This window comes from Hemitrygon akajei, chromosome 12 (genome assembly GCF_048418815.1).
Source record: "Hemitrygon akajei chromosome 12, sHemAka1.3, whole genome shotgun sequence".
Lineage (NCBI taxonomy): Eukaryota > Metazoa > Chordata > Chondrichthyes > Myliobatiformes > Dasyatidae > Hemitrygon > Hemitrygon akajei.
In genome coordinates this window covers 105,047,764-105,073,577 of record NC_133135.1, presented here as the reverse complement: position 1 = coordinate 105,073,577, position 25,814 = coordinate 105,047,764, and the positions used below count along the sequence as shown (strand labels likewise).

The 25,814-nt window shown below is 49.0% G+C and overlaps 1 protein-coding gene across 1 annotated transcript in view; it reads right to left on the bottom strand.

Annotated features, from left to right (window-relative positions):
• The window catches only part of LOC140737334 (EH domain-containing protein 2-like), a 78,134-nt gene that overhangs the window by 9,565 nt on the left and 42,755 nt on the right, over positions 1–25,814 (bottom strand). The window contains exons 3-4 of the mRNA XM_073063774.1: positions 22,667–23,079; positions 58–222 (exon numbers count right to left, since the gene is read on the bottom strand). Of these exons, the coding sequence (XP_072919875.1) occupies positions 58–222; positions 22,667–23,079 (578 nt within the window). The remainder of the gene's footprint in view (positions 1–57; positions 223–22,666; positions 23,080–25,814) is intronic.

The window sequence follows — 25,814 nt, the reverse complement described above, 5'->3', positions numbered from 1 at the left end:
TAAACACCAGCGGCATAACGGGCAGTAGGTAGGTTTGGTGGGCCGAATTGCACTCACCTGCATTTTTGTGCAGTCTGGAAAATCTCCCGGAGAGATGTGATGCTCCAATTGGATCTTGGCAAATATAATTCCCAGTTTCGAAATCAACTGCTTCTTCTTGTTTTCCTTCCCAAACACAGATGGCATCTCCTTCTTCAGGTAGCTCATGATGTAGGCATGGACCTGGAGAGAGAGAGAAAGGCTAAACGTACTACTGTCCAACAGCTCTTGACACACATCACCCTGGTCAGTCGTACCTGAAAGGTTACCCCCACAAATATTAACAAACATAATATACCAGTCCGAAGTGGAGACTGCTTCATACACGATGTAGACAGATGGGGAGAAAACTACCCATGACTACATGAACATCAGCTGGCCATAAGAAGACACAATCCTCTGTCACTCATCTCAGCACACAAAGACCAAGAAGGAGACAAGTTCAACTGGAAAACTATTAAGATCCTGGCTGAAGCACAAAACAAGAAATCGAGAGAATTCTTAGAAGCTTGGTTCCCAGCGGAAGACTCTATCAACAAGCATATTGAACTGGACGCACCTGTGTGTCTACGGGATCGGGGGTGAGCTGCGGACACTCAATGAATCAACACTCAGTATGACCGATAACCAGGGATACAGGCCAGCGGAGAAAGACGTAGGGTCAATGGGGGTACGTGCAGACTTCACAAGGTCAGTGCTAGAACTGAGGATCAAACTTGTGCCCTGAGAGACGGCAGCTCTATGGCCTGCACAGCTGGAGGAGCTGGGTCTTTTCCAGAAGAGCAGAGAAAGTTAAGAAGATAATGTCCAAGATCACAAAGTTTCTGTTAGCGCAAAATGTGTTGTGAATCTTCAAGGATCAACTTTATTTGCCATATATATTCTTACACAAATTAGGTGGCGGGGAGGAGATACATCTCTGCCAAAGGAGGTATAAGGTGCTTCTTCCCTCCACTAGCCTGTGGGTCACTGTTGGACAAGATGTAGCACCTGCTTAGTCCCCTCCCGCAGCCACACCCTCCCGATCAGGGTCACGTGAAGCCAGGGGAGCAGGTGGTGGATGGTCACCTGTGCATATCACAAGTCCTGGTTATGTGACCACTGACACCAAGCAGACAATCTCTGAAGAGTATTGATAATGGCTGGGGTCACCCGTCTTGCAAAGACACTGCCCAAAAGGCGGCAATGGCAAACCACTTTTGTGGAAAAATTTGCCAAGAACAATCACGGTCATGGAAAGACCAGGATCGCCCACATCATACAACATGGCGCACAATGATGATGTCATATGACGACGCATAATAATGATGATGATGATTAGAAATTTGCTGTAGTGTGTTAGAACACAGAAAATCACAGCACAGTACAGGCCCTTCGGCCCACAATGTTGTGCTAACCTTTTAACCTGCTCTAAGATCAATTTAACCCTTCCCTCCCACATATCACTCCAGTCTCATTGGTGTGACATGCAACAAAAAACATTAAACAATTGTAAAGAATAAAGAATTAGATTAAAAAGATATAGTTAGAAGTGTAGATATGGAATAAACTCTGCATACATACATAATTACCAGCATGTATTTACAATGTAAACAACATTATAAAACGTGCTTTAAAGTATCTGCAGAGCAGTGACTAGAATGGTTGATCAGATTAACTGCTGGGGGTGGGGGGGGGAAGGAAATGTTTAAGATGGCTTGAAGTTTTTGTTTTAATAGCCCTATTGCATTTTCCAGAAGGGAGCTTTTGGACGAGGCAATTTGCTGGGCAGGTCAAGAGGCAAAGATGGTGTCTTTGGAGATATTCTTAGAATAGATGGCGGGCTGAGTGATCTCCTGGGTCATGAGGCTCTGTGGCCAAGAGCTATCATAGTCATGGATCGAGCATTCTAACTGGTTGCATCGCTGTCTGGTACAGGGGAGTGGGGCACGGCACAGGATCGGAAAAAGCTGCAGGACGTTGTAACCTCAGTCAGCTCCATCACGGGTCCCAGCATCGAGGACACCTTCAAAAGCTGATGCTTTAAAAAGGTGGCATCCATCATAAAGGGCCCCCACCACCCAGGACATACCCTCTTCTCATTGCTACCATCAGGGAGGAGGTACAGGAGCCTGAAGACTCACACTCAACAATTCAGAACAGCTCATTTCCCTCTGCCATCTGATCTCTGAATGGATATTGAACCCATTAACACTACCTTGTATTGTTTTCTTTTTACTCTCCTCTCTTTTTGCACTATTTAATTTTTTTATATACTTCTCACTGTAATTTATAGATTTTTCTATATATGGTGTGATGTACTGGTACTGCACAAGAAGATGTTTCGCAACGTATGCCAGTGATGCCTGTGAATCCCAGTCCCATGTAAACCCAGTGGGGATTTCAGAACTCCATTTCCCTGAGCGTCAGATGGATGTGGGCTCGTTCCCACTGGAAGGGGGCCGGGGGAGAGAGGAATCGAAAGGAGTGGTGACGTTGGGGGCAGCAGGTGGGGGGAACGGGAGCAGCCTTGTGCAGAAGGAGAATTACCAGCCCACGCCAAGCGATGAATCACCTTCGTCGCTGTAAAGACATCAAAAATGTAACAAAATCGAGGCATGGTGCAATCTCCTCCAGCTGGCAGCAGGAAGATCCACATGCACGCCCAGTTCTGGTGAGTTTCAGCAGCAAGGTAGCAAAAGCCAAGTGGCATCAATCAGCACAAGAGCTACGGTCTCAGGAGCTGCCAGAAGGCGTCCGCTCTCGACAACAGCAGAGGCAGAACATCATCAGCCTGAGCCAGGAGCCAGGGGTGGCTTCAAAGCACCTCAACCTATGACAAGGGAACTCCTATTTCCTGGCCATATTTTAAATTTCTGGAGCTTCAAGAAAAATCAATGGCTGCAGGATTCTGGGGAAAAAGTCCCTCTCTCCCTTATCCCTCTTGTTCGCTCTTTTACACTCTTCTCTCTTCAGTCCCTCACCTTTCTTCCTCCCTCGTGCTCATCCTGCCACTTCCCCTTTCCTTTCCACCACCCAGTCCGTTTGGTCTTCCCAGCTAGAAAAGCCTTACTTAGAAGATGGCACCTCTGACAATGTGACCCTCCCTCACTACCAACCCTCCCACAGTGTGACCCTTCCTCAGTATTGCCCCTCCCACAGTGCGACCCTTTCCCAGTACCACCCCTGTCATTGGGTTACCCTCTCTCAGTATTGACCCTCCCACAGTGTGACTCTCCCTCAGAACTGCTCTGGAACTCCAGATTGGGTTTTTTACGGCTGTCTGTGATTAATATTTGAACTACTGTTCTTCAGATCAAACGCTGTGCATGGCACCGCCTGATCTTGTCCCCACCCCGGGCTCGGACTGATTGTTGTTTACCGGCATTTCACCAGAAAAGCATGAACATGGCTGTGATGTGTGAGTGCCTGTGAGATAATGCAGTCAGGATGTCCAAACTTGCCTTGGATTACATTCCTGGCGGCCGGACAAAAATGTGGGAGATCTGCCGATCTGTAAAAGCTGCAGCTGGATTAAAGCCCCAGGAGCCAACAGCTCGCTGCTGTTTGCAAACGCTCTTCCTTCTCCATGAAATCTCCGCGGCAAGGAAGGAGTTGATTTGGACAGAGCCCCGGGTCACCCACACAGTGAGTGGTCCTGGGAAGCCCACCTCAAAGAGGAGCCGGCAGCCTCGGGCAGGGTGCCGGACCCAGCGTGAATGTGCAGTTACGAAGGAAGCACGGCAGTGCCTCTACTCCCTTAGGAGTTTGTAAACATTCGGCATGACATCTAAAACTTCGACAAACTTCTATAGGTGTGTAGTGGAGAGTATACTGACTGGCTGCATCACAGCCTGGTATGGAAACACCAAAGCCCTTGAATGGAAAATCCTGCAAAAAGTAGTGGATTTGTCCCAGTCCATCATGGATATAGCCTTCCCAACCATTGAGCACATCTACGCGAAACATTGTTGCAGGAAAGCAGCATCCATCATCAGGGACCCTCACCACCCAGGCCAGGCTCTTTCCTCACCGCTGCCATCAAATAAAAGGTACAGGAGCCTCAGGTCCCACACCACCAGGTTCAGGAACAGTTACTATTCCTCAGCCATCAGGCTCTTGAACCAAAGGGGATAACTTCATTTGCCCCTTCATTGAAACTTTTCCACAACAATGGACTCACTTTCAAGGCCTCTTCATCTCATATTCTGGATATTTATTGTTGATTTCTTTATTATTATTATTATTTATTTGTTCTTGTATTTCAATGCTCCAATTGGTGTAGTCTTCCACTGATTTTGTTCTGGTAATTATTCTTTGGATTTATTGAGTAAGCCCACAAGAAAATGAATCTCGGTGTTGTATATGGTGACGTATACGTACTTCAATAGTAACTTTACTTTGAACTGTGGATTTATTTATTATTTAGATATACAGGCCCTTCCAGCCCAGTGAGCCGCACCACCCAGCAACCCAGCAACCCAGCACCCAGCAACCCCAGCACCCAGCAACCCAGCACCCAGCAACCCAGCCCAATCACAGGACAATTCACAATGACCAGTTAACCTACTACCCAGTATGTCTTTGGACTGTATAAGATTCGAACATATAACACAGACCAGTACAGCACAGGGACAGGCCCTTTGACCCACAATGTTGTGCCGAACCAGCCAAAAGACAAATCAAAAACACAAATCATCCCCTACCTTCAGCATGTCCACATCCCTCCATCTTCCTCACATCCATGTGCCTATCCAAACACCTCTTAAAAGCCTCTAATACACTTGCCTCTACCACCATTTCAGTCAGCACATTCCAGGCATCCACCCTCTCTGAGTAAAAAAAACTTAACATACCTCTTAACATACCTCCTCTCAATTTCAATACATGCCCTCCGGTATTAGACATTCCTACCCTGAGATTCTGGGATCTAGCTATGCAAACAGGGTGTTGCTTTTCCAACAACAGAGACCAGGCCTCAACAAGTTCCCCTGAGCAGGATGTGATCAAAGACCCTTCACCATCCGGGCCACGCTCTTCATGCAAGTTCTCATGGAGAGGAAATTGCCTCTACTAACTAGCATCTACTAAAAAGAAACATGTTTCCCAGTAGTGGGATGCAATGAAAGAACATCACCATCCAAGCCTTATTCAAACTGCCACCATCAAGCAGGAGGTACAGGAACCTCAGGTCCCACACCACCAGGTTCAGGAACAGTTATTACCCCACAACCATCAGGCTCCTGAACCAGTGTGGATAACTTCACTCACCACAATGAGCCTCAGGTCCCACACCACCAGGTTCAGGAACAGTTATTACCCCACAACCATCAGGCTCCTGAACCAGTGTGGATAACTTCACTCACCACAATGAGCCTCAGGTCCCATACCACCAGGTTCAGGAACAGTTATTACCCCACACCATCAGGCTCCTGAACCAGTGTGGATAACTTCACTCACCACAATGAGCCTCAGGTCCCACACCACCAGGTTCAGGAACAGTTATTACCCCACAACTATCAGGCTCCTGAACCAGCGTGGATAACTTCACTCACAACAATGAGCCTCAGGTCCCACACCACCAGGTTCAGGAACAGTTGTTACCCCATAACCATCAGGCTCCTGAACCAGTGTGGATGACTTCACTCATCTCAACTCTGAACTGATTTCCACAACCTACGGACTCACTTTCAGAGACTCTACAACTCCTGTTCTCAATATTATTTATTTATATTATTTGCACTTTTTATCTCCTGTGGTGTATGAGGTGTCCAAGGAGAGGAAGCACCTCTGGGTGAAGGAGCTAGTCGTGTCCATTCTGGGCAGCTCACTCACCTTCATTCCCCGCCAGACACTCAGCTCCTACCTGTGGCTGCAAGTAGCTGTTTTCATGCGACAGCAGCCACATCCCGGTACACCGCTACGACAGGTGGGCTAAACTAGGTGATGGTAGCTGGCGGGCCCCATACCCCGGTGAGATAGGGACATGCCTGTCCTAGCATGTGAAGTCAGCGCCGGCAGACTGGGCGGATGAGATCTACGGTGAGATCCAACGGCCAGGAAGGCCGTCCTGCAACGCTCCGCGGAGAGCGAAGGGCCTGACGAGGCTCAGAAGACATCATGGTCATCCACTGCAACCAGGGAAGACCCCAGTTTGTGACATTTGTTTGTACCACTGGACCCGGATGTCTGAGGTTGAGAGAGTGGAACTGTCCCGGTGCAACGGTTTTTCCACTTTCAAAACTCCCCGCACAGGTTTTCTGTCATTGTCAGACATAATGGACAATCAACATAAATCTCCTTTTGCACATTGGTTGTTTGTCCAAAATCTATTATTGAAATTTTTCATAAATTTCATTGTATTTCCTTATTTTCCTGTAAATGCCTGCAAGAAAATGAATCTCAGGGTGGCACACAGTGACATAAATGTGCTAAGATAATAAATTTACTTTGATTTGGATTTTGGTCAGTCTATAGGATTCTCACCTCTGCATGGCTATCATCACAATCTCTGTGTTCACTCAAACAGAGATTGGTGTTAACATTGGTTTCTTATCATTACGAAGAGTCATAGAGTCACAGAGAAGTACAGGACAAAACCAGGCCCTTTGGCCCATCTAGTCCATGCCAAACTATTTAAACTGCCTACTCCCATTGACCTACGCCGGGACCAGAGTCCTCCATACCCCTAACATCCACGTACCTACCCAAACTTCTCTTAAATATTGAAATTGAGCTCACATGCACCACTTATGCTGGCAGCTCATTGCACACCCTCAACAAACTCTGAATGAAAACGTTCCCCTTCATGTTCTCCTTAAACTTTTCACCTTTCACCCCTAACCCATGACCTCTTGTCATCTCTCCCAACCTCAGTGAATTGAATTGATTTTATTACTTACATCCTTCATATACACGAGGAGTAAAAATCTTTACATTACGTCTCCATCTAAATGTGCAACTTAAAGTAATTTATAATAAATTGTATATACAACAGGACAGTCAATATAACATAGGAATACAATTGTATCACCATGAGTTCATCATTCTGATGACCTGGTGGAAGAAGCTGTCCCGGAGCCTGTTGGTCCTGCTTTTATGCTACAGTACCATTTCCCGGATGGTAACAGCTGGAAGAGTTTGTGGTTGGGGTGACTCAGGTCCCCAGTGATCCTTTGGGCCCTTTTTACACACCTGTCTTTGTAAATCTCCTGAATAGTGGGAAGTTCACATCTACAGACGTGCTGGGCTATCTGCACCACTCTCTGCAGGTTCCTGCGATTAAGGGAGGTACAGTTTGCCATACCAGAGAGTAATGCAGCCAGTCAGGATGCTCTCAATCGTGCCCCTATAGAAAGTTCTTAGAATCTGGGAGCCCACACCAAACTTCTTTAACCGTCTGAGGTGAAAGAGGCGCTGTTGTGCCTTTTTCACCACACAGCCAGTAAGTACAGCCCACGTGAAATCCTTGGTGATGTTTATGCTGAGGAACTTAAAGCTGTTCACTCTCTCAACTCCAGATCCATTGATGTCGATAGGGGTTAGCCCGTCTCCATTCCTCCTGTAGTCCACAACCAGCTCCTTTGTTTTTGCGACAGCAGTGGAAATAGCCTGCTTGCATTTACCCTATCTATACCCCTCATAATGTTGTATACTTCCATCTACCTGGCAAAAAATGTTCTAACTTATTCAATCTTTCCTTATGTACCAGAGCCCTCCATACCCCTAACATCCACGTACCTACCCAAACTTCTCTTAAATGTTGAAATTGAGCTCGCATGCACCACTTACGCTGGCAGCTCATTCCACACCCTCAACAAACTCTGAATGAAAACGTTCCCCTTCATGCTTATGTACATGTACCATGTACCAAGATACAGTGAAAAAGTACAGGCCTGCAAGAAGATGAATCTCAGGGTTGTATATGGTGATACAGGCGTACTCAGATAACAAATTTACTTTGATCTTTCACTTTTTGACTTTATGACAATGTACTTTGTTTTAACAGCCACCAGGCTCTGTAATCTTTTGGCAGGCAGTGCAATGAAGGAAGGTAATCTGGTAAAATAATTGCAAGGTTAAGTTCCAAATGAGGGGTTTCCGTTACCCCAGATAATGATTTAACCAATCGCTCCCCGTGGACGATTGTCACAGGATGCCCGCGCAAAGGGGGAAAGGGAAGGGAAGAAACAATTGTTTCCAGTCACCGTTAGGGAGAACGGCTTCAGTGTAAACTGCATCCTCCTCCCACAGCCTGGAGACTGCAGTCCATGAATAGAATGGAGGGTGGGGTTCCAGTTATATTAGGGAAAAAACAATGCCACTAGTTATACTCACAGATGCTGTGTTCTGATGAGAGAGAGAGAGAGGAGAGAGGAGAGAGAGAGGAGAGAGAGAGAGGGGGGAGGGAGAGAGAGGAGAGAGGAGAGAGAGAGAGAGGGGAGAGAGAGAGAGAGATGGGGGGGAGAGAGAGAGGGGGGAGAGAGGGGGAGAGAGGGAGAGAGAGGGGGAGGGAGGGAGAGGGGGAGGGAGAGGGAGAGGGAGAGGGATAGGGAGAGGGAGAGGGATAGGGAGAGGGAGAGGGAGAGGGAGAGGGAGAGGGGGGGAGAGAGAGAGAGAGAGAGAGAGAGAGAGAGAGAGAGAGAGAGAGAGAGAGAGAGAGAGAGAGAGAGAGAGAGAGAGAGAGAGAGAGAGAGACCTAACAATACCGTTGGTGAGTTTCCCAACCTTTATAAAGACAGAGATTGGATTTCTTTGTGGCATTTTAAGGGGTTTCTTGTTTTGTGGATGTCTGTGAAGAGTACGAGTTTCAGGCTGTTTACTCTATACACTCTCTGCTATTAAATGAACTTTTGAAACGGTACATCAACACATACAGTGAAACTCGTCCATTTGTCAAATCGAATCAGTGGGAACTGTGCTGGGCAGCCCACAGGTGTCGCACGTTTCCGTTGCCAACAATCCTGACCCTTACGGCTTCAGGATGTGGGAGGAAACTGGAGCACCTGCAGCAAACTCACACAATCATGGGGAGAACGTACAAACTTCTTACAGATAGCGGCGGGAATTGAACCTCGATCAGCGATCGCTGGCTCTGTAAAGTGTTGCGCTACCCGCCACACGGATGTGCCATCCCACGCGCAGTCCAAGATAATTCCTCTTTGGTATAATTCCACATTGGCTCTACACAGCACTCTCGTTTCTATCCAGCGCACTAACCAATCGCTCTCAGGCTCGACTTCCCTCTAGTTCAAAGATTCAAAGTACATTTACTATCAAAGTCAACAACCCTGAGATTCATCCTCCCACAGACAGCCACAAAAAAATACCATGGAACCTATTCAAAGGAAAAAAATCAAACATCTAACACGCAAAAAAAAAATCACACAAATGGAACAAAATGAGTGAATAACGCACAGGATATTAAACATCAAACCACAGAATCATTGAAACAGTCTAGTTTAGCGCTGTATCATCCATTGGCTGCAGTCCACCCCGATCAAAATCACACAAAATAGCAACAAAAAAGAGAGTAACCAGAAACACATCATAACGTGAACCATGCTGAGCAAAGACCGAAGCTTTCTGCATCTTCTTCCAGCAGCAATGAGTGAGAGGTAGAGGGGGAGTGAAGGAGAAAGGGAGAGAGGGGAGAGGAGAGAGAGAGGAGGGGGAGAGTGAGGGAGGGAGGGGGAGTGTGAGGTAGAGAGAGGGAGAGGGGCAAGAGGGAGAGAGGGAGAGAAGGAGAAAGGGAGAGAGGGGAGGGAGGAGAGAGAGAGGAGGGGAGAGTGAGGGAGGGAGGGGGAGTGTGAGGTAGAGAGAGGGAGAGGGGCAAGAGGGAGAGAGGGAGAGAGAAAGACAGAGAAAAGGAGAGAGAAGAGGAAGGGGAGAGAGGGGTAAAGTAAGGGAGAGACAGGGTAAACTGAGGGAGAGAGAGAAAGGCGGAGAGGGGTGAGAGGGAGACAGATGATCATGGGTTCATGCTCCATCACGAGGCCACACACTGCCTTCCCAGCCTTGCTCTCAACCCTGCCAAATTTCCTCAAAGACAGCAAAAGCGCCAGATCACTCTGTCGGTCCAAAAGCACATTATCAAAATGTAAATTATGGGCTACAATTGAACACAGATTTTCAGTTGAATTATGTTTAAAAGAAGAAGGAGAAGAAGTAGGTTTGTAAACGGTCTGCATGATGCTGCCATAAGGCGCCTTGGTCGCTGGCTCTATCTTGCCCTTTCGACAAAGGAACAGCTTTTCTTTGTTTTGATGAGGTGAAACACTTCTGTTGAATTTCTCTGTTGCCCACCGTTGAAGAACATCACAGGACCTCCACAGAACTAAGGTTCCCCATCCTGGGCACCAACCCTTCCCACACCTTGCTGGGATTCCTGAATTTTCCTCAAAGTGCAGGAAGCAGAAGCCAACAAATGGCCATAAACTCTTCTGTTCTAAATGAGAAGATAAACCGACAATGGTTGAGCTTCGGATCACAGTGTGGGTAAGCAATCGGTCGGCAGGTCAGTGTCACACTGTCTGTGGGATGTTTCCAGCATCCTGTGGACCGGTGTGAAACACTTTTATGAGGAGGAGAAGCTCACTGAAACCAACTGAATATTGAAAGGCCTAGATAGAGTGGATGTTACTTACAGTGGGAGAGTCTAGGGCCAGAGGGCACACCCTCATCCCTTTAGAACAGAGACGAGGAGGAATTTATTTGGCCAGACTGTGGCGAATCTGTGGAATTCATTGCCACAGGCGGCCATGGAGGCCAAGTCAATGGGTATATTTAAACTGGAGGTTGATAGGTTCTTGATTAGTCAGGGTGTCAAAAGTTACAGGGAGAAGGCAGGAGAATGGGGCTGAGAGGGATAATAGATCAACCATGATGGAATGGCAGAGCAGATACGCTGGGCCAAATGGCCTAATTCTGCTCCTATGTCTTGTGGTCCAATCCAGCCAGAAAATGGGTCAAAATGGTCAAAAATGAATGGTCAAAAACCCACCGAGGAAACGGTGTTCCTCCTACCCCACGTACACTGAGTCCAGATTTAGGGTCTTGAGCTGAAACACACCGACAGTCCCCCAGAGACGCTGCTCGGACCACTGAGGTCCTGCAGTAGATTCCAGCATCTGAAATCTCATGTCACCCATCACCCCTGTGCCCACTGACCATTACTGACCAAACCCCACTAACTCTCCAGTTAAGCACAGCATTGACTTTCAAATTCTTTATCTCGCTCTCCAGTGTCTCTACAACTTCACCCCACCCTCACCCTGTTTGTTAGCAATGTACCTTGTGCAGGCTGCATTCTGCTGTGCTCAGAGTCTCAGCGATGTGGTGTATGTAATACTCTGGCACTTTGGTAAATATATTGTTTGTTTAAGCATTCTTGTTTGTTTAAATAATTCATTACGGGTTCCATGTAAAAATACGTAAACTGCATACGTCATCAAGCTACCATTTCATACGCATGCACCTCCCTTAAAGTAAAAACAATGTTAGGCACATTATTCCCAGCTCTGTGCATTTGATTAGTTTTATGTTTTGAAGTTACAAAACATAACAGTGGCAACGAGGAAGTTTTTAACAAACCCAAGATGACTACCGACATGCTGAAATGCAGCGAGATTTTCGAGTTAAAAAGTACAGCAAGAATGGTTGAGTTAGAAAAGCTGTGCAATATGCTCTCTTCACAAAGGGACAGACATAATCCAATTTTTTAAAAAAGGCAGAAAACAAATTCATGGATTCATAAACAGTATTGGATGATAATACTCATAGATCTTAAAAAAAGCAGAAACGTCTCGCTACATCAGAAAGATAGATGTGTGCAATTGCATAAGAAGATAACTGAGCACTGATAATTGAGCAGTATTTTGAAGTAAATGATGTAGCCAATGAGAAGCAAATTCCAGCTTTGCTGAGTGCAAGAGGTGAAAGAGCTTACAGCTTAGTTAGAAGTTTAACTGCTCCAACCAAACCAGCCGAAATGAGCTTTGTTGATATTCTGAAAGTAATGCAGGAATATTTGGAACCAGACCATTGCTGATCGCAGAATGCTTTAGGTTTCATAAGCAGAAACAAAAGGAAGGGGAGTCAATTTCAGCATACATGGTTGAAATGAAGAAGTTGTCTGAGCATTGTCAGTTCAGTGATGGGCTTAATGGTACACTGAGAGATTGTTTAGTTTGTGGAATCTTACAAGATAGCATTAAGGTACACTCCTAACTGAAGCATAATTCACATATAATTCAGCAGTTGAAACAGCTGTATCAATGGAAACAGCAGACAGAGACGCGATTGAGTTGCGGTCAAGAATGAAAGTGTAGTATCTAGTGGAGGCTGCCTGGCTGAACAAATTATGTTACCAATGCAGGTTTAAAGGCAAAACTTATGCAAAGTAAGACACATACAAAGAGCACGTCAGGCAGACAAAAATAAGCAGACTGCCCAGGGAGGAGAAAAAGATTAAAAAATATATCAAGTTGCAGTTTCAAAAAGAGCACTATTCTGCATGCTATTGCTGAAAGATCGGAAAATGATGAGATTGACACAGGACTGAGTAGACTTGAGATTTACAGTGTGAAAACTGAGAGGGGACAAGCAATATGGTTTACACCAGAAGTGAATGGTAAATTAATTAAAATGGAATTGCATACTGGCCCAGTAGTTTCGGTCATTCATGAAATGAGTTCGAACAGCATTTCTGATACTGAACTGAAGCCTGCAGATATCCAGCTAAGAACTTATACTAGAGAAAAGATAACTAATGCAGGAATGACAGTGAAATACAACAGCCATTGGGCTTGTATGTGGTAAAAACAGGAGGGCCAGCATTGTGGGGGTGTGATTGGCTGAGACAACTACAACTTGATTGGAGATCCACCCACCGTTTGCATGCCACATCCTCTACAATAGAGTCAACTGAAAGCTAATTAAGAAAGGTGCCACAACAGTGTCCCTTACACCATCCGTGATAAAGCAGCCAGTGAGCTGGATAACATGGAAGTTGAAGGAATTTTTTCCGAGGTTGAGTGGAGCCCATGGGCAACACTACTGATTCCAGTGGCCAAGATTGGTTGGTTAGGATCTGTGGTGACTTTAAGGCCACCATCAGCCCAGTAATGAAAGTAGATCTATGCCCTCTGCCCAGGATAGAGGATATCTTGGTAAATTCTTCTGGAGAGAAACACTTCAGCTAAGTGGACTTAGCTGAGGCCTGCCTAATGATGGAGATGGAAGAAGAATCCAAAATACTTCCCATCATAAATACTCACAGAGGGTTTTATCGCTCTAATAGGCTTATTTCTGGAGTAGCATCAGTACCTGCACTCTGGCAGAAAGCTATGGTGCAGGTGCTGCAAGGCTCCTGTTACCCAGATGACATTATTGTTACCGGTAAAGATGACAACAAACATCTCCAAAACCTCAAGACAATGTTACAAAAATTAGACTATGGGCTTAGAGCACGATGCAACAAGTGTGAATTCTTCAAACCAAGCATCACTTACTGTGGTCACACCATTGACGCACAAGGTTGCTGAGAAAATTCAAGCAGTGGTGGATGCCCCAAGGCCAAAGGACATGTCACAGCTGCGATTCCTTTTAGGATTTGTCAGTTACAGCCTGGCTACTGTGTTCCACCCCTTGAACTCAGTACTACAGATCGTGACAATGGACACAGCAGTGTGAGGTGGCTTTCCAAAAGAAAAGGAAATGGGATGTTGGACACTATACTCACACATTCCGATTTACATCGTCCAGTGAAGCTTGAAGGTGAAGTCTCACTTTATGGTGTAGGTGCAGGCATGTCACTTGTTGTGAGTGATGGAAATGAATGCCTCACACTATTTCAATAATATTCCCTTACTGCTGCAGAGAAAAATCACACACAGAATGACAGAGAGGCCTTGAGTCTGGTTTGGGGTGTAAAATATTTCAACCAGTACTTGTATGAGAGAGAGAGTTTACCCTCGTTACTGATCGTCAACCACTGGTGTCCATTTTCAGCCCACAGAAGGCTGTCCCACTAACAGCAGCAGTTAGACTGCAGAGATGGGCTCCATTTCTAGGACACAACTACAAGATTGAAATCAAGAGGACAACTAATCATGGAGATGCTGATGGATTGTCCTGTTCACCCTGGGGAAAGGAAATACCTGAAAAATGTACAGAAATGGACATTCTTCATGATGTATTCTCCCTAATGTGAATCCAAAGTCTCACTATTACAGTGGAGGTGATCCAAGGGGGTACCAGAGAAGAGCCCACTCTCTCTCAGGGCTACGTGGCCACCCAAATGGCTGGAATGTGCCTCAGAAACTTCAGTTCCCCATTTTTACCAGCACCAGGATGAACTTGCCCTTGATCAGGGCTGCCCTATGTGGGGATTGAGAGTTGTTGTACCATCCAAACTGAGAGCTAAAGTGTTGGAGGAGTTACTGGTCATCTAGGTGTGGTCAAAATGGAAGCATTGGCTTGAAGCTTTGTCGGATGGCCTGGGTTGGATCAGCAGATCGAGCAGCTTGCTGTGCACTGTTCGGGATGCCAACACTTCCAGAAGAAAGGTGGCCAGAGCTGTCAGAACCACTTCCTGCAGACCCGCAGTCAACTCCTACAACCACCACGGAGGAGGCTCCAGAACATGGGATTACTACATGACCATTAGTCCTTCCCGCCAAGCAGAGTTATCACACCCCCTCCTCCCCACAACACCCCTCCGCTCCACATCAGGAAAGACGTTATCCCAGAAAAGTAAGAAATCCTCCATAGCGATTAAAACTTTGTGACTGAATGAGACAATTTAAAATTTACTATGTTGTGGATATGTGTGTGCAAGTGTGTGTGTGTCTGTCTGTCCATTCATAAGTTGCAATGCTTCTATATTGAGATGGAGTTTATAGCTAAGCAGGGAGTGTAGTATATTTAATATTTCAGTGATATTTGAGTAATATTATAAGAATACTGTTTGAGTTTGTTGTTGACATAACTTGTTATGGGTTATATCATATAACTTATATGTAAAAGTAAGTAAATGGCCTACGTCATTACGCCACAACATTTTTGCGCATTTTTGCTAAAGTAAAGACAAAACGAAGACGTGAAAGTGAAAGAGGTAGAGAGAGGGGAAAGAGAGATAGAAACATAGAAATGCAGAAAACCTACAGCACAATACAGGCCCTTCGCCCACAAAGCTGTGCCGAACATGTCCCTACCTTAGAACTACCTAGGCTTACCTATAGCCCTCTATTTTTCTAAGCTCCACATATCCATCCAGGAGTCTCTTAAAAGACCCAATCGTTTCCGCCTCCATCGCCGCCACCGGCAACCCATTCCACGCACTCAGCGCTCCCTGCGTAAAAAAACTTACCCCTGACATCTCCTCTGTACCTACTTCCAAGCACCTTAAAACTGTGCCCTCTCATGCTAGCCATTTCAGCCCTGGGAAAAAGCCTCCGACTATCCACATGATCAATGCCTCTCATCATCTTATACACCTCTATCAGGTCACCTCTCATCCTCCGTCGTTCCAAGGAGAAAAGGCCGAGTTCACTCAACCCATTCTCATAAGGCATGCTCCCCAATCCAGGCAACATCCTTGTAAATCTCCTCTGCACCCTTTCTATGGATTCCACCTCCTTCCTGTAGTAGGTAAATAGAAAGAAGGATGGAGAGTGAGAGGGAAAGAAAGGGGGGAGGGGGAGGGAGAGGGGGAAGGGGAAGAGAGAAAGAGAGGGGAAAGGGGAGAGAAGTGGAGATGAGAGGGAGAGAGGGGAAAGAAAGAGGGTAGAGAGAGAGGTAGATGGAGAAAGATAGGGAGGGGGGAAGAGAGAGAGTAAAGAGATGGAGGGAGGGAAATTAACAAGTAGGTGGGTAGATGACAGATTGATAGCAAGATAGATGGTAATTTAGATAGATAGATAGATAAGAGGAAATAAGCTGATAGCAGATTTGATTTCAGTATCTGAGAGAAGTTTGGATAGGTACGTGGAAGAGAGGGGTCTGGAGGGCTGTGGTCTGGGTGCAGTTCGATGGGAGCAGGCAGGATAACAGTTCGGCACCGACTCGATGGATCGAAAGGCCTGTTTCTGTGCTGTAGTGTTCTATGACACTAAGACAGAAAAAGACAGGCAGAGAGATAGAGGGAGATAAAGAGAAATGGAGTGATACAGGAAGAGCTGTGGGTACAGACAGCAAAATGACAGACATATATAGGGGGGTAGAAAGGGAGTAAAATATTCCGGGAGAGGCGTACAGAGAGAGAGAACTGAGAGTGTCAGTGTGTGCATTCGAAGATCAGAATCAGGTTTATTATCATTGGCAAGTGACGTGAAAGATGTGTAAACACTGGGTGAACAGCTCCTACAACCCCCTCCACAGTCAACAGCTACCTTGGGGTGTCTTCATGAACAGTCATTAACTGAAAGATGGAGGATCCTTGAGTGGGCATGCCTCCACCGACCTACCGATTTAGGTTGGGTGGGTTGAAAATGGAAAAGGATATCAAATTTCATCCAAGTTCCTTGAAAACTATTTTTAAAAGGAACCCATAAGCACGATTCCCTTGGTAACACCGTTCAAGCTGAATAAACAAGATTTCAGCAGGAGTTGCTTAGAATCTTGTCTCAACCTTATCCAAACATCGGGATGTGCCATTGCTTGCAGCTGATTGTGTCTTGGAGAGTAATACCTAACCAGTATCTCCTTATCTGAGAGGGTTCCAGAGGATTAAAACAATAATGCATCAGATACTGCGAGACAGATCCCACTGTTCAACACAAATAAACATGCCCTTATCGTGATAAAGATATGTTTGTGTTGGCTGCACCCTTGGCTCAGTGGAGAACCCACTGTAGGCAGCATCCTCACTATTTATGGCCACGTCCACGCAGTCCGTGAGTCACGGAAAACACGAGAGGGCTGGGAGGTGGAGGGGAAGCAGGTGCTCTGTGTCGCTAGTTTATAGATGGATGGCATTGAGGCAGCATCACACCGTACCTCAGTACCTCCCTCTGTCCTGCCCTTCTTTTACAAACTATACAGAAGCTTATTTACACAAAATAGAATCATTCGGTATATACAAGACAGTGAACAAATCCAAATTAAAATAGATTACTATTGTCTATAAAACAATCAATTCCTTGGGGGGGGGCCATCATTCCCAGAAATCCACCGCCGTACCCACGCTCCCTCTCCAAGGACAGCCGGGCACGATCGTATCCTCGGAAAAGGAGCAGGCAGTCGGCCCGGACAGCACCCTCCACTTTCCACCACCCAGACGCGTGAATGTCCATCTTGTCCAGGCCCAGGAGCAAGCCCAGTGGGAGATCCTCCTCACGACCCGCCCCGTTCCGTACTGGGTGCCTGTAGATGAGGAGAGCAGGGCTGAGATGCAACCAGAAGCTGAGCAGCCCCTTCAGATACTCAAACATGGGGACAGCTGGACGGGGTGTCAGTGAACCTGCTCAAAAACCTGTTGTACGGTACCGCCGGATGCAACACCTTCCTCCCCAGATCCCTGATGTACAGAGGAGGGACCCCTGCAAAAAGAGATTTCCACTGAGAATCTCCTCCGCTGCCGGATAGTGACACAGACCGCCAAGGTGAGTCCGGTCGGCAGATGGAGGCGAGGAAGCGAAAGGTGAGCAGGAGTGGCCTGGATAAGAAAGGCTTCGGAGGGTCATGGAACGGTATGGCGGCATCCCCGTGAGATGGCTCACGTTACGTAGGACCCTCTCCCTTGTGGTCTCCTGAGGCCTGGTAAAAGTGAGGCAGTTCCCTCCAAGTGGCTTGGCCGATGCTGTCCGCTGGAAACTGTGTAACCTCCTACGGAAACAGTGCATCGCCAGCCCGTGCCACCTCGGAGGGTGTTCACAGTACCGGTATCTCTGCAGGGTCCTGAGGCAGAGAGCCCCCAGCTGGGTGCGACGCTCACCAGGACTGACCGCCCTCTGGACTGCTGCAGAGACCCAGTCCCTCCTGTTGCCCCAGAAGTCGTCCACCAGCCTCCTCTGAGTCCTGGATACAACCACCGTGGTGGGACCAATGCGGTCAGCTAGTACCACACCACGGGGGTGACCAGCTGATTTATCACTAATGCCCTCCCCAATACGAGACCTCGTGAAGGAGGCCCGACCAGCGCCCCAGCCGGGCAGAGATCTTCATCTCCAAATCCTGCCAGTTCACCAGCCAGGCCTCCTCCGTCGAGCTCAGGTAGACCCCCAAGTAGAGGAGGTGTGTGGTGCTCCAGGCAAATGGCCTCAACCCCTCCGGTAGGGATCCACCTGTCACTGACCCACCGAGGCCCGCACTCTTCTCCCAGTTGACCCTTGTAGAGGACGCAGCCGAGAAAACCTGCTGGCAGTCTCACATCCTCTGGAAGTCATCCGGGTCGGTGACAATGAGGTGGGTGTCATCAGCATAAACTGACAGGACAATCTCCATGTTTGGTTTGCATAGAACCAAACCCGTTAACCTCTTACGGAGAAGGCAGAAGGGTAGCTCCACGCAAACCGAGCACAACTGCCCTGACAGGGGGCGCCCCCCCTCCCAGAGCACAAGTGCACTGTCAAGGACCCAATGACCTTAACTAGGCACTCCACAGCAGTCCGGCCTGAGGCCAAGCGTTTGTAGAGCCCCAGAAAGGTACTCATGGTCCATCCTGACAAACACCGTCTCTTGGTCGAGGGAGAGAAAAGCGGAACCACTTGAGCCAGCACGAATCCCGGAACCGGCCGTCCTCCAGCAGCCGGTTGTTGAAATGCCGGTACGCGGACCCCACCCGTGCGGGCAGCGCATTCAGCTCCACCCACGCCAGGCGGTGGTTCGAGAACGCAACCGGACACATGGAGGCGGCCGACACACGGGAGGCGTGCACCCAGGAGATGTAGAGTTGGTCGATCCGTGAGTCCCCATCCCTCTGTACCTCCTGGAGAAAGCACAGAGGTCAGGGTGAAGGCTCCGCCAGACATCGACCAAGTCCGAGGATGCGATCAACTCCCGTAATGTCCTCACCGATGCTCAGCTACTCTGGGGACCAATGTGACCCCTCTCCTCGAGGGTGCAATTGAAATCACCCCCAGGATAATGCAGTCACCACGATCTATGGACCCCAGCAACGCGGACACCTCTCAGAACAGGGAGCCTGCATCGGGTCGGGCTCAGGGGCGTACGCATTTACAAAGTGCATTGGCACGCCATCCTGACGCACGGCGGGGTGAAACAGACGGCCTGGCACGAGTTCCTGAACCTGCAATATCTCAGGCTGGAAAGAAGGGTCACCCCACTGGAAGTAGAGCTGTTGGCTCATGTGCCCCCACCCGCCATTCCAGGAACCAGGTGGAATCACTTCCTGGAACGGTGTGGGTTTCCTGCAGGAAGCTCACCGCACATCTCCCATCCCGGAGGACAGAGAGATGATGGAATCTGTGGAGAGCCCCCCCCCCCCCCCACTGCATTGATGTTAAGGGTCACAACACTCAGCTTCATGACTCACCAGAGCCCCTGGGAGAAGGAGCAGAGTTCTCCTCCGAGCCCTCTCCCGTCTTCGCCCTACAACCCTTCTCCAGGAGTCTCTTAAACTGCGCCTCTCCTTACGGGTCACCTCAGCTCCCCTCCCCTTCGTTTGAAGGATTGTGCAGATCAACAGAACGACCCCTCCCAGACCCGACCAGCGATCAGTGGCCAACTGGGCCTTGAAACATTTCCTCCAGTAGTCCCTCACGAACTGCCCGGTCTCCTCCAGAGAGACGGGCTGTGACTCGGTGTTGGATCGAGGAAGTCTGCCACCTCAGCTTCAAAAGAGTTTCCCTCTTCCCCCTCACCGGGTCCAACGTAATCATTACCCTCCAGGCAGTCGTCATCTGCACCCGATGTGACCAACTCACTCCTCACCCTCACTGTAGACCCGACCACGGGCCCTACCCCATCCCCGGGACCAGTGACAGAGGGAGGCCCCTCCACCTCTGGATCCAGAATTCCTCCCACATCCCAGATAAAACCTTGCTGGGTCGTACCCATCTCTACACCCTCGGCACCTTCCCTGGAGACAACACTAGGAGAGTCCCCTCCCTCCTGACCCCTTGGGACACACTCCCTCTGTCTGGCTGCACGGGATGGCGATTCCCGGTTACTCCGGTTCCCCTCGTGGACTACACGCTCCTCGGCTGGGCACTCAGCCTTGATTGAGGCAACAATCCAGTAAACTAATCCCACTGGTGACCCTGTACCACCGGTGACCCCTATTCTACAGGGCTTTGCCCCTCCCCAGGGAATACACACTCCGAGTGCACAGTCTCGAACGAAGCCACGTCCACCTCCCACACGGCCCCTCACCAGCCTGTAGGTCACATGTTCAGGAGGTGCCTCCCTAGCAGAGGGCCCCTGTACGATAGGGCTATCCTCCAGCTCGAGGGAACATACTCAGTACAAATGGCCTTTACTGCGGGTACATCCTCCTCCTCCTCCTGAGGCTCTTGATCCCCAGCCTCAGGGGACACGTCCCTCCATCGTTTCAGGCCACAGATAGGCTGAGGTACACTGACCTCCATTACAGAGGTGCCCTGACCTCCATTACAGAGGTGCCCTCAGCCTCCGACACTGCCTCCCCTCCCCCGACCTCCCCAGGCTCTTGCTGGATTTCGGGAGCCACGAGACCCTCCGGACTCGGTTCAACAGTAACAAGCTGCCCCTTCTCTGGGGGAGAAGCCTTCAGATGCTTTTTCATCTTTTTCACCTTCCTGCCCGCCACCTGAACCCATCCCTCCTCATAACCTGCCCCGTATCCCACCACAGCTTCCACAGCCTGTGGCACAGGGGGAGGGACAGCCGGAGGGGGGTCAGCTGGGGGGGGGGGGGTCAGCCGGAGGGGTGACAGTGGGGGAAGGCCCATCCATATCACTCTGTGCCTCCGAGGCAGAGTTGGCCGCCGACCGTTCAGGCAATTCTTCCGAATGTGCCCAAACTCCCTCCAGGCATGGCACCTCGGGTGATCCACAGCCCTCGGGATGGTACAGTAATGCCCCTCAAAATAAACCTGAAGCCGCCCCTCGCCATCCCCGCCCCACTCCAGAGGCATAAGCAGACGGCGCTGGAATGAGAATAGGTGCTCATAACCCCACGGAGGTGCCCTGTACCATATCGGGGTTATTTTCAAACGTACCTCGCCGATGGAGCACAGATAGGGGAAGATGGCCTTGTCTGGGGGTGGGTGTCAGAGAGTATTACCAACTGTACGGGGGCGAACACCGCTCCACCTACATAAAAACCCTCCCCACCTTTAACCCCTGACTCAGTCAGAAACACACCCTGCAGTGACTTCAAATAGAAAAGAGTTTTCCCATTCAAAACCGCTACCACAACAGTGTCCCCACGGCCTCCGACAGACTCCACCATGGCTTTTACAGGGGCATTCCTACCGACCGAAGTAGGCACGGTACACTGTACAGCAATTTGAACGAGCGGTCCTCTTCGTCAGCTGTAACTCCCAACCCCACGGCCTCCACGTATGACAGTGGCGTGGACATCTTGGAGGAGCTGCACCCAGCATTGAGCAGTTCGAATTAAAGAGTTCCAACACTGCCGCTGGGATACTACACAGTCCACACCCAGTGGAACACCAGCAAACAGTCAAAGAGAAACGGTTCAGAGACAGGACTGGAGGGGAAAGGGAAGTCCGTGAGGTGTTAAAAACCTCACACCACCTGTGCCACTGCACACAACGGTGCCACCTCCCCGAGCCAGTGTTTCTCTGACTGCTCCAAAGTCCTCACCCAGTTGCCCAGGGCTAGGAACTTCCAACAGGTGGGGTTTTCCATTATTACAATCGGAATAAATCCATTAGACTCAAAAATCTGGCAACCCACTGCTCAGCACCAAAAAAACCTTCACCAAACAGGATCCTTCCAGGAAAGGAAACTGCTTCAGTCTGCTGCCGAGATGATATTCCACACTCCCAAAGTCCCCTGCTGTCTCCAAAATCACTCTCTGCGATTTTGCAACAACTTTTCAACTTTAGGAGAGAGAGCTCCCACAGTGTGACCCTCCCTCAGTACCACCCCTCCCACAGTGTGACCCTCCCTCACTACCACCCCTCCCACGGTGTGACCCTCCCTCACTACCACCCCCCACAGTGTGACCCTCCCTCAGTACCACCCCTCCCACAGAGTGACCCTCCCTCAGTACCACCCCTCCCACGGTGTGACCCTCCCTCACTACCACCCCTCCCACGGTGTGACCCTCCCTCAGTACCACCCCTCCCACAGTGTGACCTTCCCTCAGTACCACCCCTCCCACAGTGTGACCCTCCCTCACGACCACCCCTCCCACGGTGTGACCCTCCCTCAGTACCACCCCTCCCACAGTGTGACCCTCCCTCACTAACACCCCTCCAACAGTGTGACTCTCCCTCACTACCACCCCTCCCACAGTGTGACCCTCCCTCAGTACCACCCCCCCACAGTGTGACCGTCCCTCACTACCACCCCTCCAACAGTGTGACCCTCTCTCAGTACCACTCCTCCCACAGTGTGACCCTCTCTCACTAACACCCCTCCAACAGTGTGACCCTCCCTCACTAACACCCCTCCAACAGTGTGACCCTGCCTCAGGCCCTCCCATCTGCCGTCCAGGCCTGGGTCACAGTACTTACCCTCACAAGCCTTGCTCTCTTCACCAGATCATTGAGCTTCCTCAGGGCTGCGTTCCTGGGCAGGTTCTGGAGATCCTGGAAGAGGTCCTGTTCCTCCAGCTCAAAGAGCTTCCGGTTGTCAGAAATGAGGAGGGGCTCGGACCAGAAGGAGCCGATGTAGACCCGGAGGACCTCGGGGGTGTTGATGACCTTACCGAGGGACCACATGAGAGCCCCATAGACCCTCATCAGCTGCTGGGTGTCCACTTGGTCGGCCTTGTTCAGCACCACCCGGATCTTGTCCTCGTTGCCCTTCAGAGCCCGGATTGCCTCCGAGAACTCATCCGAGATCTCCAGCTTGTGGGCGTCGAAGAGGAGAATGATGCGGTCTACTCGCTCAGCAAACCACTGCAGAACCGCTGGGTAATCGTAACCTGGAACACAAGGAGGAAGGTTTCAGAGGGAGCCATGGACAGGACGGTGTTCAGAGACCGAGCAAACCTGGAGTGCCCCCAGAGCCCGTCACATCGGGTGGATGTTCTGGGATGCAGGTTGGGTAGGCAAGGTTCCTAAAGTAGGTCTTAGCCCAAGACGGTTTATTCCCCTCTATAGATGCTGCCTGACCTGCTCAGTTCCTCCACCAATTTTTGTGTGTCGCTGAGGTTTCGAAAATTATGAACCACATGCTTTATTGAAAGTGGTGGTTTTGATAGGTTCTTGATTAGTCAGGGTTGTGAGGTGGATGCAGGAGAACGGGTTGAGAGGGATAGTAAACCAGTCATGATGGAATGGCAGAGCAGACTCGATGGGCTGAATGGCCTGATTCTGCTTCTCTGTCTTATTTATATTTGCATTTGCACAGTTTGTTGTCTTCTGCACTCTGGTTGATCTTTCATTGATCCTGTTATAGTTACTATTCTATAGATTTGCTGAGTGTGCCCACAGGAAAATGAATCTCCGGGTTGTATGTGGTGATATATACTACACTCTGATAATAAAATCTACTTTGAACTGTAATGATCTTATGTGACTGGCCAGCACGGCAATGTTATTTGGAAATGGTGTACAGAAGATGCTGAAGAGTCCAGAGTCACACACGCAAAATGCTCAGCAGGTCAGGCAGCACCTATGGAGAGGAATAAACAGTTTCTGATTCGGGACGAGACCCAACATCATTCTTCATCCTATTGCCCGGTTTGTGTGTGTCGCTCTGGATTTCCAGCATCTATAGAATCTCTTGTGACTCATTCCTAATAACCTGTCCAGCATCCTAATCTGCACACGTTCCACCACCACCTGCCCCCACTGATTCAACCCTTCACCTACCCACCAGGGGCATTCTACAGTAGCTAAACCACAAGTCTCCGAGATGTGGGAAGGAAACTGGATCACCTGGGGGGGGGGGGAGGAAAACCAATGTGATCACAGGCAGAACATGCAAACTCCACACAGACAGCGCTGTGTGATTTGTGAGGCAGCACTGAGCAGACCAGGTTATTGGAAATTACTCAGAAGATGGGATTGGACGTCAATTCGGAAACTCAGTGTAAAGTCATGGTGTAAGCAAACACGCAACGTGCAAGACAATTCCTAGACGAGTGGGTTTTCTGTGAACAATTCTGCAAACAGACATGTAGACCTTGATCCTATTTATGAGCCGATGCGGGCAAAATTCCAGATCACGATGCAAGAAATTTGCCACACAGCCACGAGGTTTCCTCCCCACATCACAATTGAGTTGCTGACGTGATATCCAATCAGCCGACTGATACGTATATAAAGGCCAAGCATTTGGAGGACACATCACAATCAACAGCGCGCTGTCAATGTCTTCCCACATGGCGTTGAAACATTAGCAATTGTTAAGATCGGAGAACAACTCAACTCAGACTAGGTTATGTTGAGGTCAGGGGTCAATACTGAGTGGCTCTGCACCCCGTGACAGCTGTAAAATGTGTTGACGGAGATGCAAAGGGCGCTATGGAAACACAGTTCCTTCCGGTCTTTCCTCAGCTACATCCTGGTCTGGAGACGGCTCAGGAGGCCGCCCGCAGAGCTCCAGTGTGAAGAATTTGAGTCCCAGGCAGCCACACTCAGCTGTGTCCAGTAACCTCTCCCTCTTCGCTCAGAGTTCAAACCCATTTTACTATCACAATACATATATGTCACCACATACAACCCGCAGATTCTGTTTCTTGCAGGAAAGTAAAATACAACAGAATTTATGAAAATATGTAAACAACAAAGACTGACAAACAACCAATGTGAAAAATAAGACCAATACTGAAACATATTTTTAAATATTAAATAAATAACACTGAGAACGTGAGTTGCGGAATCCTTGAAAATGAGTCCATCGGTTGTGGAATCAGCTCAGAGTTGAGGTGAGTGAAGTTATCCACACTGGTTCAGGAGCCTGATGGTTGTGGGGTAATAACTGTTCCTGAACCTGGTGGTGTGGGACCTGAGGCTCATTGTGGTGAGTGAAGTTAACCACACTGGTTCAGGAGCCTGATGGTTGTGGGGTAATAACTGTTCCTGAACCTGGTGGTACCTCCTGCCCAATGGAAGTACTGAGAGGAGAGCGTGGCCTGGAATGTGGGGGGTCTCTGATGATGGGTGCTGCTTTCTCCTGTCAGCGCTCCATGTAGACGTGATTAATGGTGGAGGGGGCTTTGCCTGCGTTGGACTGGGCCGTACCTGCCACTGTTCTGTTCCTGGACATTGGTGTTTCCATACCAGTCCATGACACAGCCAGTCAGGATATGCTCCACTGTGCATTATTGAACTTTGTCAAAGTGGCCTGGCAAGGAGTCAAACACACAGCAGCAGAATGTTCCTTAAAAGGCAGTAGTGAGCTTCAAGCAGAAGCGCTGAATGAGCGGTTGGGGAGCTCAGCTTGACGGATGAGGCCATTAACCCTCAGGTGCCCAGCACGGTGTCGAGGGGCTTACTCGTCCCCTTCGACCTCCACGCGTCAGCTGAGCCAGGACAAGGGCAGGACTGGATCCAAGTAGCCACCCGAGGAAATGATGGGCAGTGGCTCAACATCAAACCTACTGGAATGTTCTGCCTTGCGATGATGACAACAAGCTCCTGCATTCATAAAGCGCCTTGAGTGAAGTAATTGGTCCAGGGTCATTTCAAAGCAGCAGACAGGAACTGAGCC